Genomic DNA, 20,432 nt, shown 5'->3' with positions numbered 1-20,432 from the left:
CACTGACCACCGAATCACCGGCACTTAAAAGACGGGGTAAGGCCGAGGAAGAGTGGAAATGACCCCGTGGCTATTTTACTCTCCACTGCAATGAAGATGAATCGCTTTGCTCTCAGCGGATGGAGGGAGAAAGAGGGAGCAGGAGAGGGGAAGGAGGGATGAGAGGACAGTGGTGAGACTCCAGGATGTTTTGGAGTTTGCATGTGCAAGACATAACGGACAGGAAGAGGGCTAACATCATCCTCCACCGGTAATTGAAAGCAGATCGGGTCGCTGACGGTTCCTGCCAGCAACCAAAAAAAGAGAAAGAGGAGAAGAAGAAGAAACGTCCTTCCTATCCCTTCACCCCCACCCGCCTCCCCCTCTTCTCTCTGCAACACTCTGCACTGAGCTCACCCAGAGACGTTCAGTCCTTGCGGCCGGTTCCTGGAAACAAGAGAGAGGAGTGAGTTTGAGTTTGGAATTTTTTTTGTTTTTTTCTCTATCCCCCTAGCGCAGCTCAGCTGAAAGGCCAGCCGCAGAGCCCCGGACTTGATTATATCCACATGAGTGCAAACATTTGTTTCTAATCCATTTTATATAAGAAACTTCCAGTGGTGCCGGATGAATACACGCCTCGAGTTCCTCGGAAACCTTCTTAGATCACGTATCTAGAGATTTGAGTTTTGCAGATTACGCCTCTCGATTTATGTTATATTTACATGTAAATAAATAAAAAGTTCCCTCTTAATCTTTTGTTTTGTGATGGGATATTCATCCTCTTTTTGACATCTTTCTTGTTTACCCAGCATTGCATCTTCCACTGTGCAGTCTGGCTTTAATATTTTCATTTGGCAGTTGTATAACAAGCCCATTTATTCCTCCTTTTAAACTTACTCCTCGTCTCCCTTGAGTTTTTTTTTTTTTTTTGTCTGAGAAGTCCCCCACACCCTCCTTTCAGCCCCATCAAAGGGCCAGAGCCTGAGAGGCCCCTTGTAAAGTTCAGAAAACAACAGTAAAAGATAATAACTGGGTCTTGTACAAAAAAAAGGAAGGGAGTGAAGAAGGGGGGAAAAAACGCAGCACGGCGAGGTGTGAGTCAAAGCATCGCCTTCTAATTCCGCAGACGCTTCATCCGTGACAAAAAGCACCTTGCAATTAATGTTACTTTATATTGTTATTTCTCACAATGACTCCATTAAGTCTGCAGAGCCTTAACTAAAATATGCAACAAACAGGGGGAGGATGAGACTTTACAGTGTTGTGTTGCACATCTGCTGCCTCCAGGGGAAGAGAGGATGATTGGCAGGTCTGAGGATCAGTAAACTCAGAGGATCGAGGGGCCTTTAAAGCCCCAAAACCACTGAATCTGGATCAGATGACAGTCTCAGATTGCAGGTCATTCTTAGCATTCGTTGTAGTTCTGTACCTGATAAGTCGGGTATACGTGCTATAGTTTGAAAGGAATTTGTTTTCTCGGTCCAGAACTTTGAATCCACCCACTCCACTGAGTTGACCGATTTGTCTGCCATTGCGACATGAAACAGCGGTTTCTCCGGTGAAAATCGATTGATCCAGTGAGCGTTGTGGGGGGACTTATGCCGCTGTCAGGCGTTCAAGCTGTATGCCGGAACCAATGAAGAGTAATAACAGCAATGGCGACCGCTACAGACAAGATCACACTACTATCGAGGCTGTTCTAAATCCACATCCTGTCAGTATCGCCCAACATCGTAGTTTGTTTTTACTTTGCTCTTTTCCACTCTTTAAAACCCGGCAAAACAGATATGTTGACATGGCTGTGGACTTAAAATGCCGTTATATGCAGGCGGATACGTTGGTCTGTAGTTATTGGTTAGGGAAAATGGAATTACTGTCCATCAAAGAAATCAGTAAGGCCCTGTTCAGTCCAAAGATTCAAGACGAGATGAAACCATTTTAGACGTGCAGAGAAATTTTGCAGCGGTGTAAACTGGCCGTCTGAGCTCGACTCAAGCTGGCTGATGGTGTCACCTGCAACTCAGCTGGTCAAATCACCGGCGGCTGGTTTTAGAACATAAAGCACGTCACCTGCTTGTAGTGAAGTCCGCTGGTCAAGTCAAAATGGCCACAGATGACATGTTCGCCTGCCACGGCAGGTGCTCCGTCCATGCCAAGCCCTCTGTTTCCGTTCTCACAGTGTGTCCGTTTTGGACGATGGGTCGCTGCTGCTTGCTGTATGTGCTCCCACACACACATTCTTACTGACTGATTAATTGGCGCTGGTTATTTATATTATTGTGGTGTATTTATTATGAATACAGCCCATCTGATGCTGGTTTTGTTTCTACTACAAATGCAGCTGTAGCCAGTATCTCACTATCACTATCCTCATTCATATTTTAAGAAGCTACAAATTATATTCAGCCACAAAATAAGCCTGAAAAGGCCACTGTAGCACTCCTTTTTGTGTTAAGTCTCCTCTGTCTTCATTCCTCATTTGTCTCTTTACCAATCTACCTCCTGCTCACCTGTTTCCTCCATTTCTCTCTATAAGCCTGTTTTACTGTTGCTTTCATCTCACTCCACTTTTTATTTCATTTCATTTCTCTCCGGGCCTTCAAATGAGCCTTCTGGTCCGTTTGCCTGCTTCCGGCCTATCTCCTCATCTCTGCAGCGCTCCTCTCTCTGTCTCTCCCTCTCCCTCTCCTCCATCCGTCCTGTCCTCTCTCGCTCGCTCGGCGCTGTCCATAAATTGTTCGGTATTTACAGTATGTGGCCAGACGCCAGGTTTCCATTAGGTGCTTCGTTCCCCGGAGACGGCGCCGGTGGCCTGGGATGTGTTACCTCTGGATGGAGAGCAGGAGGAGGGTGAGGGGGAGAGTCAGGAGAGGGGGAGAGGAAGGAGTGAAAAGGAGAGGAAGAGAGAGTGGCAAGCAGCAGTATTTAAGGGAGGGAGAGATGGCGTGATAGTGAGGGTCAAGTGAGAGAGGAAAGAAAGATAGGAGTGCAGTCGAGATAAGACGGATAAGAAACAGAAAGCTGGGGGAAAGAGAGGACAGGAAGGTAGAGGAACACTGGGTTTACATGCACTGTTGGTTTTCTGAGCTTATCTGATTAGAACTGCAACGAAGGATAATAATAATAAAATAATAATAATAATAAGACATTTTACTTATAGAGGGTTTTTCATAGTACTCACAGACACTTAACATTAGTTAATTGATTATTGATTAATCTTTTTATTTTTTAGATTCGTATTTATTCTTAGAAATGTTAGAAAATTATTAACAAATGCCCAACAATGTTTCCAGAGCCCAAGACGATGTCAAATAATTTTAATTTATCAACAAATAATTTCAGCACTGACTGTGATTTTGTAATTATCATGTATTAAAAAGAACAGGTGTCAGTAATCAGGGTAAAAAAGAGAGAAACCTGATTTCCTCAGCTATATTTCTGACAATATCTTGGCCCTGTATGCACGTAACCCACTTTCTAATGGGCATTTTACATGTTCACATGTGACAGCAGAGCGGTGGAAAGAAAGGAGCGATCAACCTATTCTCACTCCCAACTTATCAAATACCGATGCTAGGTCAGTGGCCCTCAGGCATCAGATACTGACGCACCAGGGCTTCACCAGGCCGTGTCCTTATTGTACACTTTGAGTAACGGTGGTAGTATAAAGCATGAGAAGGTCCATGTATGGTGGAGGGAGGGGTGATGGATGGGTCAATCAAGCACAGGACTTTGACCCAGGAGACTGCTGTTAAGGGTTATCATGTCCACCTCATCAGAAACTGGGGAGGTATTAAGAGGAACTTTGTGACGCATTAGCTAACGCTCGCTTCGATAGCAATACAAACTGGAGGAAACCGTTCAAGTGTTGTCTTCCTCTGTAAGATTGGCTTCCTGTGACATCATCCATCCACTGAGTGAGAGCATATGGGTCAGCCAGTCTGGTCCCATCGGTCGGTGTCTCGTAGAGTGAGTGACCTGACATGGTGCGTTCATAAATTCAGTCTGACAATGAGAGCCTTGTTGATCAAAGAAATGTAACGTTATATTAATTAACGAATGCTCTGCACTCTGCTGCTCCGTCTCCACATACAGAGTGCCCAGAGTGTGCTCTGAGAGTGCAATGCTCTGGTGACTGAATGGTGCATTCAGACAGTACTCCGAATTTACAAACAGTCCAGTTTGGAATAAGTATTTCTGAATGCACCACTTGCATCATCGTCCTCCACTGTTTGAAAAAAGCCCACCAAACTTGCTAGCTACCCACCAAAAACATCATATTATTCACTAACAGTAAACGGGTCTATATAAGTCAGTGTATCTGATCCCGATCAGTTGAAAATGCTCCAAAAAGAGTTTGGATCGGGAGACCCTTAGTTCCCATAATGCAACTCAGTAGCATCTTTTCTTAAAACTCTCCTGTCTGGTAAATGTGTGTTTTCAAACTCCACATCTCCAGGCTTTCTGGCAAAAAATTGAACTGTCAAGCCCAACCTGAGGTAACCCTGATGAGATCATTGAGGTTGTTGTCTCATAGGCTCCCACCAGGACCACAGACCATATCATACAGCCGTTCTTACATGTTTAGTATTACTCTTTTAAATGTGCTGTGTTACTCTCTATGACAAGTAAACAGACTTTCATGTGTAATATCACTAGAGTGCCCCTATAAAATAAGCCATTCTTCAAAATAAGGTTTGGGATAGGGGAGAAATCTGATTACCGGTGTAACCAGGCTACTACAGTGCATGTAAACACACTGTACGACTTCCTGCATAACGTGATTTCTCCCAGTAACCCGGTTTCTTCTGTGCATGCAAATGTACTTAGACAGAGAGCCGAGTGTGGGAGAGAAGAAAAGGAGTACAGGAGATAAGAAACAGAGTGATAGGGAGAAAGAGAGGGTATGGAGGTAGATCAAAAAGAGATATAGGGAATGATGAGGGAGATCTAGAGGAGGAGGAGATGTATGGAGGAGACAGTTGAAAAAGCGAGAAGGGGAGGGAGTAATGGATTGTAATGAAGAAAGAAACAGGAAGGATGAGAGAGCGGTCTTAGAGGGTTTTGGACGAGGGCTTCTCTTCTTATCTGCTTTATCTCCTCCGGTTGTTCACTGCCGGACTCTCTCCCTCCCTTCCTCCCTCCTTCCATCTGTCAGACAGACAGCTGCTGGCCGACTCCGTCTGTTGTTGTTCACTCCGTCCAGTCTCCCTGACTCAACCCGAGCCCTCAGTTCCTCCATCGCCTTCCAAATATGCTTTTATATTTCACTTCCCCCTCCGACCCTGTCATCCGCCTGGAAGAACTTGCAGTTCTCTGCAATTTGCTCAGGCGGTCAGAAAGTTAAAGAGGTCCTCCGTGTGGGTTACATGAGAACATCAGTGACATCAGCGCGCAATCAGAGTTTGTTTGGTCCGTTGCATTTATTGTTGGCGATGTGTTTGTGTTAGAGCTGCCACAGATTAGAACTGTATGTTATTTCAGATGATCCAGAGTGAGTTAGAGCTTTATATTAGACCACTGTTCTCATTTATTAGTGTTTGGCCTCTTATTGTTGTCCACTTCCAGTTTAATAGACAAGATGCATTTTGTTTGATTACATGTTATTGTGTGATTGATTAATACCACTGAGACGCAGTTTAGCTCAGCATGTTGATTGGATTCCACACAGATTTGCTCTCTTCTTCTTCTGCCCTTCTTTTTCTAACTACTTCTTCTACTACTACTACTACTACTGCTGCTACCACTTCTTCATCTACTAATACTATTATTACTACTTCTACTACTATTACTTTTTCTTCTACTTCTATGGCTTCTACTACCACTACTTCTTTTTATTCTACTACTACTTTTTCTTTGAGTACCACTACAACTACTACTTCTTCTTCCACGACTTCGACTTCTTCTCTTGCATCTGCTTTTACTACTACTACTACTACTGCTTCTTATCCCACTACTGTTTCTACTGCTACTACTACTACTACTACTGTTTCTACGACTACTACTATTGCTATTACTTCTTCATCTACGTCTTCACTTGCTTCTTCCGCGACTATTACCACTAATTCTTCTACTTCTTCTTCTACTATTATTACTTCCTCTTATCCTACTACTACTACTACTTTTACTTCTTCTCTTCCTTCCTCTACTATTACTTCTTATCCTACTACTTTTCTTCGACTGCTACTTCTTCTGTTACTTTTGCTTCTTCTCCATCTACTTCTTCTCTTCTTTTTCTTCCACTATTACTTCTTATCCTTTGACTACTGCTACTGCTAAAATTTCTACTTCTTCCTTCCTCTATTACTTCTTATCCTACTACTACTTTTCTTCGACTACTACTTCTTCTATTACTTTTACTTCTTCTCCATCTACTAATTTCTACTTCTTCTCTTGCTTTGCTTGTTCTTCTACTACTACTTATCCTACTACTGCTACTTCTTCTTCATCTACTTCTTTTCTTGCTTCTTCTTCTACTACTCCTTCTAGTAATACTACTCCTTGTTTTTTTCTTTCTTCATCATTGACAGCCTCTTCCTCTTGTACCCCTTCATCTTTTCCTTCATCCACTCTACTTCTTTTTCTAGAAAACTACCACTCATACTACTTCTAATTTTCTAATACGAAATCTTGTTTTTTCTACTGCTAGATCTTCTTGTTCTGCTACTACTCTATCAGTCTCATCTTTGTCTTATTTATATTTCTTTGTCACCTTCTTCTACGTATCTTTTTATTTTTTTCTTTCTCATCATTATTTTTATCTTTTAAGAAGAAGTATTTATTCATAAATACTTTTGTTCTGTGTTTCTACATACATCATGGTCAAATGCTGCTTTTATTAGTACATAAACAGTTTCTTTTCAGTGGCTTCAATTAAACAAACCTGTGTTAATTGGGCCTTTAAATTTGATTTGGTTAAATCCTGGAATACTGGATGCTGTGTTCATATAACTTTGATGTTACATGAAATGTTGAGTTTTATGAGATACTGATTTTTGATATACTGATAGTTTGTGTATTTGGTGAAAGTATAGATCGAAGGGTCTTTATTGCACATTTCATCTCTTGTATTTTTACATGCATCAGGCTGCTTGTCATGGCTCTGCAATAAGAAACATTTCCAGTCTTCAACTTAAATAATTAATTCTTAAGTTTTCTGATTTTACCTTATCTCTGCCTCCCAGGTCTGCTGGTCAGATGTAGGCGGGATGGAGGAGGTGAAGCTGAAACTGAAGCAGGCCGTGGAGTGGCCTCTGAGGCACCCCGAGGCCTTCACCCGCATGGGGATCCAGCCACCCAAAGGAGTCCTGCTGTATGGGCCACCAGGCTGCTCCAAGACCATGATAGCCAAGGCCCTGGCTAATGAAAGTGGGCTCAACTTCCTAGCTATTAAAGTGAGTTTTTATTATAATAGTCAGAATTATATTTTCTCAGTATGCTTTATTTACACAAGAATTATGGTACTTTTGTTTTTCTGCTGTGCAGTGTATGATAAGTTCAAATGTAAGGAGGTGTGGGCAAAAGGCTGTTGTGTTCCCCCTTTTTTTTTGTCATAAATATGAACAAATGATATACTACAGGTGTTGGTTGGGTGATCTGCCAAAACACAGCGTATGAATCGTTGAAAAAATTAATGGAGCTAATCCAAAAACTCACTTAAAAAAAGCAACCAAGACTTTAGCTCAGTAATGATTCAGGTTTAGTCATAGCAAACATGCCGTGAGCAAGTTCTCAGAGGTGATGATATTAACTTGATGACAGATGATTGTTGATTCAATCTCACCTCACGGTCGAGTCCAGTTTAGCATCTCTGCAAATCGCCATTTCCCCCACACTTTACCTACAACCATCTAACCAAAGGAACGTTGGTGAAATGAAAATGATGTGATATAAAACACACTTCTCACTTGTTCTTAGTAGAAGTTAAAAAAAGATAAAATAAACTGAACATTTTGTATTTCAAAATTGAAGAGTGCTTGAACTGCTGTAACCTCTAACATACAGTTTCCCTTAAGTAGCTTTACGTTTGGAAAAAATTATTACACACTGACTGAAGGAGAGTATCTATGACAACCCCTCCCACTCTGCCTGTCAGTTGTCTTGCTTTGCTGTTTGTGTCTGCAGATACTGGGATTTGTCTGGTAGATAGAGCTCCTCTTCTTACTGGACTTGGGGCTCGGTTGACTTTTGAAGAACAAAAACAGCTTCTCCTGCTCCAGTTACAACAGGAAAAGGAATATGCTTTGGAGTTTGAAAAGTTAAGACAGAATGCCTGTTTGCGTGAAGCTGAACTAGCCAATGTTCAGGCAAGACGGCAATTAGAGTTGGAGCGCTTTAAGTTGGAGCTTATGAGTGAGAGAAAGCTTCAAGCTGAGCCACAGATAAGCAAAGAGTCTTTGGCCCTTTTTAGATAGGAACTGTGCAAATTTGCAGGAAAGCCCGATCAGTCTTCTTTCAGCATTGGGAAGTGTGGCAAAATGCCGCCTGCCTACTTTTGTTCATACAGAATGTGCCTTTTTCGGGGCAGTGGGGGGCGTGAGCAAGTAACAAAATGTGTAGCTCAGCGTGTGACGTACACAGTGACATGGGAGGGAAGCTGCGGCTGGTCAGTCCTTTGGCGATTCTTTCCTAAGTCGGCCCATTCGTCACCGTTCCTGTCACTTGATAGTTAATGGCTTCTTCGTTTGCGAGGACAAGGAGGGCGCACAATTCCTTGTCTCCCCAGTTGCTCATCTTTACAGTGTCTGTCAGGTTTGTGTTTCCCTCTTGATACTAGCTGCTCGCTAATTCCTGCTATCAGCTGTTTCCTGTTTATCCACCGCCAGTGGCTCGCACGTGCGGCGTCATCAACAGTGCCTCCCACAAGTCTTCAACAGCCCCTCCTGTTACGGAAGGCCGCCTGGGTCTGTTTAAACTGAAAGGGTTCCACCAATATGTCTACCCTACGAGGCGGAAAATTGGGCACCTCGGATCAACTCGCCAGTCCGGCTCTGTGTGTCTAAACGGCCCAGCATTTGCGGAAAATCTGGCAGTGTAAAAGGGGCTTCACATTCACACCTACGGACAATTTAGAGTCACCAATTAACCTGCATGGCTTTGGACTGTGGGAGGAAGCCGGAGTACCCGGAGGAAAAGCGCACTGACAGGGGGAGAACATGCAAACTCCACACAGAAGGGCTCCCCCACTCTGGGGTTCGAACAAGTTCTTCTAATGTTTACTTTTGATTGCATGTGTGCGTATTACATCATGCATCAACAGCCCGCCAATAGGCTGCACAGCTGTGGGAGCTAACAACAGCTGTTTTGAGGTATTTCAGATTTTTCATATAAGTATTTATTGGTTACATTTTGTTTTACAGCGTTAGGAAAGCAACGTTCCAGTCAAGCCTGATGATGTCTTACACATAAAAGCATGATCCCAGTCACTTCCACACAGTGAGGCACACAGGTTATTAATAAAACACTGTTATTAGATAATCCCGGTATCAGCCAGTAGCCTTAGCCCAAGTCTTGGTATCAGGATTGAAAAAGTTGGATCGGTGCGTCTGTATTTCACAAACATTTCCCCCGAATTTTAGAGGAGGGAAAGAGGAGGATTTGCACAGATTAAAAATTAACTCACACACACCGTATATCTAATATATCAATGTAGTGGAGATGTTTCCCCGATGACCTGGAGGCGGTCTGTCTGCCCAATTTCCTCTGCAGAAAGCTTCCCTGTCTGACCTTTGACCCTGTGTTTGTCCCCTCTCATTCATCACCCCATCCTCTCTGCCACCCCCTCTGTCACCCGCGCCTCTGCCCATTCAGGCCGGGCTGACAGAGATTGATTGATCAGCTTGTTGAATTTTTGATCAGTAAACATTTCCTGAGCTGTTGCCATGTGAGACTGAGAGTTTCGACACGAATCTCTCAACCGGGGTCGTTGGGCCGTCTGCAAATGCGGGTGTGATTTGAAGGCTTGTTTTTGTTTGTTGTGTTTTATTTCACTTTATGATGTTGTGGTATGAACAAGTCCTCCAATTACGTCTAAACTTTAGTTTTATCCAGACCAAACTGAAAGTGTGATTGTACAATTTAAAAGAATGGAAAAGAGGTCATATTTTGGGGGGAAATGCCGAGGTCAGAGGTCAACAATCACATCAACAAATTTAACTATAATTTTGTTTTCAATTACACCTTGGAAAAACACATTTCACAAATGTACCAAAGCTGAAATTCAAAATGTTTTCACTTTCATTCTGACTTTAGAGACATTATCATTGTTATTGAATGATGCTTTGTGTTTGACACAAAGGTGATTACTAAAAGAGTTGTACTATAATCTTGTGCAGCAGTATCTGCTTCAGGAAAAGGTTAAAAACATCCTGTCCCTCCTGCTGAAAGCTGCTCTCCAGCATCTGCAATAACAGTATCAGGTTTTTCCAGTGCAGCGGTTGCTTTGACATAGATACGTTATCCAGATTTAAATGTGGATACTTTAAGGCTCAGCCTGTTTCCTCTGTGTGAAAAAGCCCTATTATCATCTTGTCAATTTCAGTTTCCTCCCAGTGCAGCCACTCAAACACGCTCACATCCACGCACCAACACACACACCAGCACACACAGCTTGTATCTCTACACTGTCAATGGTTTTAAACTCACCATGTCCAGCCCTTGGCTCTGCCTCAGAGAGAGGAACCTGGGATTAATGAGTCAACCTCCACACTTACTGCAGGAGACAAAAGGGCTGGGAGTTAAGTGTCGTCTCCTCCGTCAGCCCAGAGGTGTTGAAAGGGTGGATTGCAGGGGAGGAAGTTCTTCTGAGGGCTGAGTGGATGTTTATCTGCCTCAGAGTGAAGGAGAGAAGAGGGAGGAATGGTCTGAAGGAGAGGGAGAAGACAGTGAGGGGGTATAGGAGGTTCAGTTAGTAGCAGTAATAACAGTTTAATTGGTGGTGGTAGTAGTGCAAGTAGAGTTCAGTGGTGTGGTAGAAGCATGGTACGCTTTCTTTCTGTTTCCACTGTGAAAAGTTGTGGATGGTACCAGTGGACCCGTTCCCTACCGTCCCCATGTTTGGTCCCCCCTCTGTTGGGGTACCTAGCACACAGATCTGGTACTAAAAGGTGGAGCTGTGAACACTGCAGTCTGATTGGTCAGTAGAGGACGGTCACTCTGCTCAGGGCTGAGTTGTGGCAGGTTTTGAGGCTCATGTAACCACTGTTCATACTGTGGAGAGTTTCATTAGTAAACTGTGACTATAAAATGAAAGGATGCTTTGCTGCCTCTCACAGCAGCTAGAGTCTGAGAATAAATAACTTCATTCACTGGGCCGACTGCTGGTGACTTTTAAGGTGGAACGTTGACTCGTAATGTTACTCAATGCATGAGTTGACGATGAATCCATCAGCACACCTTAAATTTCACTGTGACAACTTTGACCATTCAATTAGTTTTTATATGACACACACTTTTAGTAATGAGTGGATCTTCGAGTATTTATGTATATTAATTCCAGGACAGCATATATTCTATAATCCTCACTCTGAGAAAAAAAAAAGAGTTGCAGAGCATCGTTCCTGTGGGCTACAGCAACACTAAACCCCTGAGCTTGCCTGAGAAGGACTAAATGCACAAAGCTGTTATTTTTAAATATCCCATGGAGAGAGACTCTCACTGCAGCCTGTTTTACTTTGTTCTGAAAATGTCGGCGTGCAGCCTCGTTCTGTGGACGATAAACGAGATGATGAGGAAATACAGTGCGTGACAACAACCCCGCCCACATTTAAGAGAACTGTTTGCAGTGGAAACACTAGGGTCTAGGTACCATGTCTGAAGGGTTACTGTTGGTTCCTAAGGTACTATACTGAAAGAGTTTGGTGGAAACTGGGCTTTTGAAAGGTTTCCTGTCCACACTGAAATGTCTAAACAATTGGAAAATGGCTTAATCTCCTCTTCCCCCTCTTTGTCAGCAAAGAACAGATTTTTGCATCAGAGCCATTGTGGTAAGACAGACAGACAGACTGGTCATTACACTGAGTCCGTCATCACTTATATTGTGTTTCACTACATCTGAATTCATTCTTTAGTCGTTGTCAGTGATGCATTTTTCCATTTATGCTGTCAAATGATTCAACACATAAAATGATTTGATCAAGGCTCATAAGTTCTGCCTCTCAACCAACAGAAAAATAACTCATATTTAATTCAAGAAAGCATCTGGCAACAAAAATGATGTATTCTGACATTGAAAACGAAAGACCAACATAAATTAATTAACTGCCACTGCTAATGTCAGGTATACTTCATATCTGTGAAAGCTCAATTTGTACTGTCCACAATCAAACATGAGTGAAAACCCTGGTATTACTGTCAGGGTCCCCAAGGTCATGAAATTCCTGGAAATTTATGAAATTAGAAAAACTTTTTCCAGTCCTGGAATGTTTTGGAATTAATAGAATGTTTTGGAAAAGCTTAAATATACATTGTTTTGGCTATTGTTTAAATTATGTTCATAAAATACCCAAAAGTTGAATAACATCATGCGTGCAGTGCTGCGCTTCGTGACTGTTGATGAGATCTCTGGTTTTCTGTCCCCCCCAAATAGAGGTGCAACCTTGACGTTTTGAGAAGTACCAGTATGTGCCGGTCTGGTCAATTGGCATATGCAGCTAGTTGGTGGCAGGAATGTCTAACTTGGGTGTAAAGACAGCAAGCCATAGCAGTTTGATTATCCACAAATGCCTGTAAACTGTCTGTTCATAGTCTTAGCCATTTAAAACTACTGAAATTAAGTCATGACGGTGGGGTGAAATATTAAAGAAAAGTAATGGAAAAGTTTTTCAATTCATGTGTAAAAATGTGGGGGGACTGTGTACTATTGTACCTGCAGACATGTCAATGCTGATCCACACTGTGGGTAAATTTCTGTAATTGCCAGCTGAACCACAGAGTGTTACACACAAACATGAAACAGTACACAGTGTACAGCGAACACAGAAGCTGTGGAATTACACCAAACACACACACCCTGCTGCCCTTCATGACATTCTCACGCTGCGTTATCACCATTTCACTGTGTTCCTCTTTTTAATCTCCAAAAGACGCCACAGAACAGCAGCTGCCTCTCTGGTCTGTCAGAATGGTAGCTCTCAGTTTTAGAATATCTACAGACACAATGCCACCAGGTGATACTTCACAAACATGATTGTGATTACTCATGAGCGTCCTGACGATGATGCCAGTTATTTACCACTGCTCCATATCAGATACTTTAAACTACTTTAAACATAGCACCTGAGCTTGATTATTGATTACTATGATGCAGTACCTCATTATTTCTAGTTGTCAGTATGTCAAATTATCAACTCAATCACCAGAATAAATGCTGGCATTATATGTTTCTGCAAGCTTAGCATACGTTGCATGTGTATATTATTACCCAGCAGATATGTTCAAAACTTAAGATTTCTTTATGTTTCAACAATGCTGTGGTTAACATGGTTATGTTTAGGCACAAAAATCACTTGGTTAGGAAAAGGTGTTTTGGTTTAGAACACACCCACACTCACTGCTGGGAACACTGCAAGATGTCGCTAAAACGCACCCAGGTTTGGTGGCTCAAACACCTCTAGAAACAGCCTTATTTGTTGCATAAAAACATCAGGGTTTCGGAGGCTTAAATGCTGCTGGAAATGGTGTGATGTGTCACAATAAGTGGCTTAAACAGCATCAGACAAGCTGTTGGAAATGGCAGTACTTGTCACTAAAAAACACCAGGGTTTGATGGCTCAAACACAGCTGTAAACACAGCTGGAAAAGCAAGTGGAAACGCAGTTGAAAACGCAGCTGGAGATGCAGCTCTATAAAGCGCCTGGGCTCGATAGCTCAAATGCTGCTCCAAACAGTGCTATGTCTCTCTTCATTACATCCAGGCTGAGAGGCTAAAATGCCGCTGGAAATGCTGCTATGTGTTGGTGGCTCAAACTTTGCAGGAAACACTGCAGTGTGTCGCAAATACACCTGGGTTCAGTGGCTCAAACGCTGCTGGAAACGCTGCAATGTGTAACAAAAACCACTCTGGTTTGGTGGCTCAAACCCCACTGGAAATGGGGCGATGTGTCACTAAAAAATCACCAGGGCTCAGTATCTCAAATGCCGTTGAAAATAGTGAAATATGTTGCTAAAGTACACAGGTTTGGTGGCTCAAACACTACTGGAGACGCCACTGGATACAGTGCAGTGTGTCATTAAAAACCGTGATGTGTCATTAAGAAACACCTGGGTTTGGTGGCTCAAATGCCGCTGGAAAGCTAATAAACATCCAGCTTCATTGTTTGTTGGTCCCAAGTGTGTTCTGAAGCTTAGCAGCCATTTTACCTGGGTGTCACGCCATCCGCCATCCCCTCCCCTCCCAAAGTCAGCTTACATACCATGTCAATTAAGAAATCATGATATGTGTATGAAACAAATTATAGACGAAATGTAAAATGCCCTTTAAATTTGACTTTTTTAGGGTCCAGAACTACTGAGCAAGTATGTTGGAGAGTCTGAAAGAGCTGTGAGAGAAGTAAGTATTTTTAATTTCCATTCCAATAAAAGATTTACAATGGTTTGCCAATACTTTTGTTGTGTTGAGTTAAAATTATGCATGCTGACATCCTTTTCTGAACCCTGTAAACGCATCCAGACTATTTTTAGTTGCTGACGACCTGAGGTGTAATTTATGACATGAACAAGTGCTGTATTTCCTGTGTATGTTTGTGCTGAGAATGATTCATTTGTCCTGTTAAAGATTTGTCCTGTTTTTCTCTCTTCCATTGTTGCTAACTCTGCTTGCAGGTGTTTCGGAAGGCGAGGGCCGTCGCTCCCTCCATCGTCTTCTTTGATGAGATTGACGCTCTCGCCAGTGAAAGAGGAAGGTACAGTGCGTTACTTTTAACACCACAGAAAGAGGGCTAGAATTAGAAGAAAAGACGCAGTGACTGCAACATTAATGGCAAAAACACAGTTCCTGCCCACTTGATGAATGTTGACTTCCTCTCTGAAAGTTCACCGCTGACCGCTGCCACTGTCCACTGTTTACTATTTTCAGCACTGTGGTCATTCATTGTCCAGCAATGACAAATGCCCAGTCATCGCTGCGGCCTGCTTTAATTTACCATCCCTCGCCTCTGTCCCAGCTTGCCTCACAAAGATTCACTTATGAATGGATGCAGCAAACATCCCAAAAAGTCTGCACGACTGCACTATCAAAGCCAGCCACTCAGTTCCCATGGTGTCCTCTTAGACTTTTGCGGCTTTTCGCTACCGGCAAACACAGAACACAGTCTTGTCCGGAGGCGCTTTAGTGGGATGGCACTGGGAACATCTGTGGCTTAAAGGAAAGAGGACGGGGGGCGGACAGAGGACACAGACCGGAGGAGCACAAACACTTCATTGTGCCCGTCCGCGGCAGATGGGGAAGGCTAAATATGCAGCATGCTTCCTGGTAAACCAGTCGATGAAACTAAATGTTGTAGGAAGGAGCACAGAAAGGCCAACGGGCTGTCCCTGTAACTTCTACGTGGGCTCTCAGTCAGATGCTTTAAAGTTATACAGCGTCTGAGAAACAACATATCTTTGTTTTTGTTAAACTGATTCTGATCATGAAATGTTGAATTATATCTCAACAGTTTATGTTAAACACAAAAGTATACTATCCTATTCCATCTGATCTTTTCTTATTAGAGTCACCACCTTTCATTAAATGTTCTCAGAGCAGGTTCCTTGATATCCAGTATACAGTATGGTATGCTACCAGCCAGAGGTGTAACTGTTACATTGATGCATTGATTATAAATCATGCCCATACAAAAAAAAGGGAAAAAAATCAAATTAAATTTCTTTAACTTTTAAGTTTCTAAACCCTTTGAATCAAAATAGTCAAATCAACACTACCTCCTTCTCTGTCAGGACTGAGACTAGCATTATAATTGTTGTAATTAGTAGTATTAATATTACAGCCACAACATCCAATGTCACTGTTGCCATGGCTACAGTCATTACTACAACTATTACTACTGCTTGTTGGGATTTATCCCTCTGCGTTGATTTGACGCCATATCTACGCTATGGCCTGACGTGCACCTCCCCAGAAATATAACTACACGTTGCAGCGATAATTGGTGTGCCAGTGATTTGTGCCACCTGTGCCAGCTTTTAATACTTTGTCTCACTTCCAGTGTCTTGTTTTGGTTCTTCAAGATGTTTTATATTTGGGCAAACCCAAACTTTGGTGAATCTAGACTAACCAATTTTAAACGCCAAGGTGACACACCAACACAAACAAACTAACTGATCGGGGCAGCGGTAGACCAGCAGCTTCTGTTTTCAGCTATTTTAGATTGCTGTTTTCTCAGTAGAGCCTGGCTTTCAGGAGAGTGATGTAATGGCTTCAGTTTACCATGGGAAATTACCGTCTGACAGCAAGGTATAGCAGTGAAAATCTTTTAAATTTAACGTTGACTTTAACTGATATTGATTTTTCAGGTGGCTAAAACACATTTTGTTTCATCCACTTCCACAGCAGTATCTATGTTGGACTCCATCCTGTTTCTCCAAACTGGGAACATGCCCACTGACATCTAGGCTCAACCCCAACACACCCCTTATCCCCACCACTTAGCCCTTACGCTTCCATTTTGCACATTTACGTCTAGGGTCATTCTCTAGGAGTGAGTGGGTTTTCTCCGGGTACTCCGGCTTCCTCCCACAATCCAGAGACATGCAGGTGCGTGTGAATGGTTGTCTGTTGTCTGGTTATCCTTTAACAGGATAAGCAGTTATGGAAAATGAATGAATACAGTTTGGTAATTCATCACACCACACTCTCAGCGTGCAGAGTGGAGTGTACTCTGGGCACAGACGAAACAGTGAAAGTGAAAGTTAACCGTTTATTGCGCTGGGTGTTAAAGTTTGCATTCACTTGCATCTGCAGCAGCTGCTGTTCTCAACTATAGATCTGATCTTATCAGCTCTGATCGGATTGACTGATCAGTTATCCACCCTGTAATTCAAACTCCACAAACTGCTGCTGAAAAAAAACTCATGAAGCGTTTCACCTTGGCTGTGTTCAGGAACCTGCAAAAACCTCTGAATTTAGAGAGGGGACTCAGAATGATAAAACCAGCTACAGCCACACAGTTCTGTGGGAAGCTATGGATAAGTACCTCATACAGCCCCACTTCAAAAGATCCAAACTATCCCTTAAAGTCTTCCAAACTTCCAAGCCAGGCTGTTCAGTCGACAGCACTTTAGAGAATGTGTTTCCTGAAGAAACCTGGAACACAGACTTTATACTTTGATGTTGTGTGCTGTCTGGACTCATTTCCAACGTACAGAATACGTCTCTATTGCAACTTGTCTTCATCAGTCAGTATTTTTTGCCGGTGGGACTGACATGTTCTGTCTGTATTTATTATAGTGATTGAACCCTCACCCTTCGCCCCCGCCCATTTTTATTTTGATGTTCAACTTCATAAATGCGCTCTGGTGCTCCTCACAGCTACAGTCAGCTTTCAGCAGTAATGCAGTACAGCGTGAGAGTCTGTCAGCTGGCTGCGATGGACGTGGGGCTGGACACGTGCCTCAAGGCCACTCGCCATTAAAAAAAAAAAAAAAAGCACTTAGCACTGAACTATAAAGGTTATTTATTGGTCTTCACTTCCTGCCATGTTTAATCAATGAAGTGGCTCACGCACGCCGGCAAGAATTCAAAACTGTAGACACAACCAGACAGCCTCGGCTGTACAGTGTACGTGTGTGTTGTTTTCTTTTTTTTTTCCTCTCGAGGCAGGAGATGAGAAGCACCTGTAAATCTGTCAGCCTACCTGCCACGAGTCCAAACTGGTGGAATGATATGAAGAAGACAGGAAGAAGGAGGCGAAAACAGACAGTGAATGTTAGACAGATGCAGAGACTGACAGATGATGAAGACAAAAAAAAAATTCTCAGGATTGACCAAATGAAAATAAACTGACGGAGAACCTAGAAAAGAAAAGATAATTATGAGAAATGAAAGACAATTGTTAGATTTGAAAAGAACAATTCATAAAAGAGAGTCAAATGTTTCAATGGAAGCTTCTCTCCCTCGCTCCCTTTTCTGTCACCCTCATCTTTCTCTATAGTGTGTCTTTCTGACATCCTCTCTTTCTCACCACCTTTATTCTTTTCGTCCCATATTTTTGCCCTCATCTTCTTTCTCTCTGCAGTTCATCTCTCTGCCCTCCTTTCCCTAATCCTCTTCCCTCCTTCCTTTTCTCCCCACTATCTCCCCTCACCCAAACTTTCTCCCCCTCTCTTCCCCTCCCTCCCTCCTGCTCTGCCTCCATATCTCAGTGACAGAGCTCCTTTGTGTTCCTCTGCGGCCTTGTCTCTGCTAATGACGTCTGGCACTTCCGCTGGCCCTGTCAACAGAGACTGTGTGTGTGTCTGAGCTGAGAAGGGTGGCTGTCTGCACTGCGTTATGGAAAATAACCACCTTGTAATGCACTGACTAACTCGCTGATGAGTTTCTTAAAGGATAAAAGCTGTTGATATTCTATATTATATATTTCCTACTGGCAACACATGTTATTCCCCTGTGCCATACAGCTCCATTGCTCCAAAAGCTATTAAAAAAACACATAAATGAGACACACTGCTGCAGTGGGTGACATGTTCTCTCATTACCATGAACTCAAACACTGTTGTTTATGCTGAGTACGCCATCCTGCTGCCCTAAATACTCACTAGAGCATCAAATGTGTATTAATCCACTGCTGAAAATAGTCCCTATAACTGTTTGAGTAACATTTGCTACAAACCACAATGCCCAGCTGTTTTTGGAAATTATTTAGCCTCATTTAGCACTCATTTAGGGGCTCTATACAGAAGTCACAGCATATGAGTTGTCTTCACATGGTTCTCAACATGGAGGTGCCTGAGCTGGTGGCTAGCAGCTGATGGTTGCTAACTCAATAACAAGCACTACAAAAATGCAACGCTGCTAAAAGAGCTAATGACGTTAACCGGGGGGGAACTGCAGGGTGGATGCTACGCTTCTGTGACCACATATCAGCAGTGACCTTCGTATGAGGGCAGTGCAAAGCCGTGGCAGTGAGCTAGCTGTTGGGATACAGACATGAGCTAAAATGTTGACGTGGGCAGACGGGCATGTCAAAAAAAAAAAAAAAAACACAGAAAAGCTCAGATTACAACACACTCAGCTTAGCGTGACTTGATTCTTTGCTCAGACTCATAGCGACTTGTCAGCAGATAGAGTTAGCATTAGCATAGTGAAAGTATTGATAGCAAACATGGTAGATGCTAACCGAAAACTTCGAGCTTCCTTCCACTGTCTACCAAAAATCTGATCATAGTAGGTATTACTGTGTTTCACAACTATTAACGCTGTGTCAGGCAGTTAGCCCACAAGCTAACGAGCTAAACAAACAACATAAATAAAAGATCCTAATGACACTTAGTAGCATTTGCTAGTTGCAGATTTTGTTGCACAGCAGACTCCTCATCTAAATCTGGGTCTGACTGAGGCTCAAACATTTATGGCTGAATCTCTCTGGTGCCTCTAACACCAGCACTAGCCATCGTGATGCGCACTGCTCTTTCAATGGTCAACATAGCGTGAACAACACTGGAGAAAGCTGAAAGCGAGACCTATCACAAGCAGTTACCAGTGGGATGGATGTGTAAAGGCTCACTAATATTCCAATGTTATTCTGAGTTTTACAATTTCCTGAATTTGATTCTGGTCATGTAAACAGCATGATCGTTTGGATATTCCAAATTAGGCCTTATTCCAAATGTAGCATTTCCTGATGGACATGTGGGATACGTCAGTATTATTTTAGTTTTAGGAGTGTTCTTTGAACATGTGTTCAGCACATTCGTAATATACATCACGACATGGCGTCTTAACTGTTTACAGCCAGCTGATGCGTTGTCATGGATATGCTGTACACAAACCAACTCACCAACAGTTTGCAAGGCTGTCGTTGAGATGCATGCCCAAAAGAAAAGCCCACATTTCTGGTCAGAGGAAGAAACGCACCTACTTTTAAACACTATGAACGAAATTGGCATCAACAGATTGCTGGATAAATATTGTGACGTCAACCTTTTGAAGAATGTGGTTGAAGGAGTGGAAGAGGGAAGCTCATTTTGCATGGTAGGTTGTGGTGGAGAACTTTGAGGAATTTGCATAGGAGCACAATGGCATAAGTGACAGCTGTTCCACTTTTCCATACTGTATGTTGACATGATAGACGAAATGTTGGGGCACGTTAATCAGCGTATGCACAGCTGCATGTAAATGGGAATATTAGTGGAATATACATTTTCATTAGCCATGTAAACAGCTTTGTCTTTTTTGGGAAAAGGGCAAAAAGCAGAATATTTTGTGCATGTAAATGTAGTTAATGAGGAGGAAAGTGCAG

The 20,432-nt window shown here is 42.7% G+C and overlaps 1 protein-coding gene across 1 annotated transcript in view; it reads left to right on the top strand.

Moving 5' to 3' along the window:
* The window catches only part of spata5 (spermatogenesis associated 5), a 159,977-nt gene that overhangs the window by 30,993 nt on the left and 108,552 nt on the right, over window positions 1–20,432 (top strand). The window contains exons 12-14 of the mRNA XM_049585420.1: window positions 7,164–7,373; window positions 14,474–14,527; window positions 14,800–14,879. Coding sequence (XP_049441377.1) covers window positions 7,164–7,373; window positions 14,474–14,527; window positions 14,800–14,879 — 344 coding nt within the window. The remainder of the gene's footprint in view (window positions 1–7,163; window positions 7,374–14,473; window positions 14,528–14,799; window positions 14,880–20,432) is intronic.

This window comes from Epinephelus fuscoguttatus, linkage group LG9 (genome assembly GCF_011397635.1).
Source record: "Epinephelus fuscoguttatus linkage group LG9, E.fuscoguttatus.final_Chr_v1".
In the NCBI taxonomy this organism is placed as follows: Eukaryota; Metazoa; Chordata; class Actinopteri; order Perciformes; family Serranidae; genus Epinephelus; species Epinephelus fuscoguttatus.
Note: the sequence above shows the minus strand (reverse complement) of the source record. Positions and strands in the feature narration are given on the sequence as shown.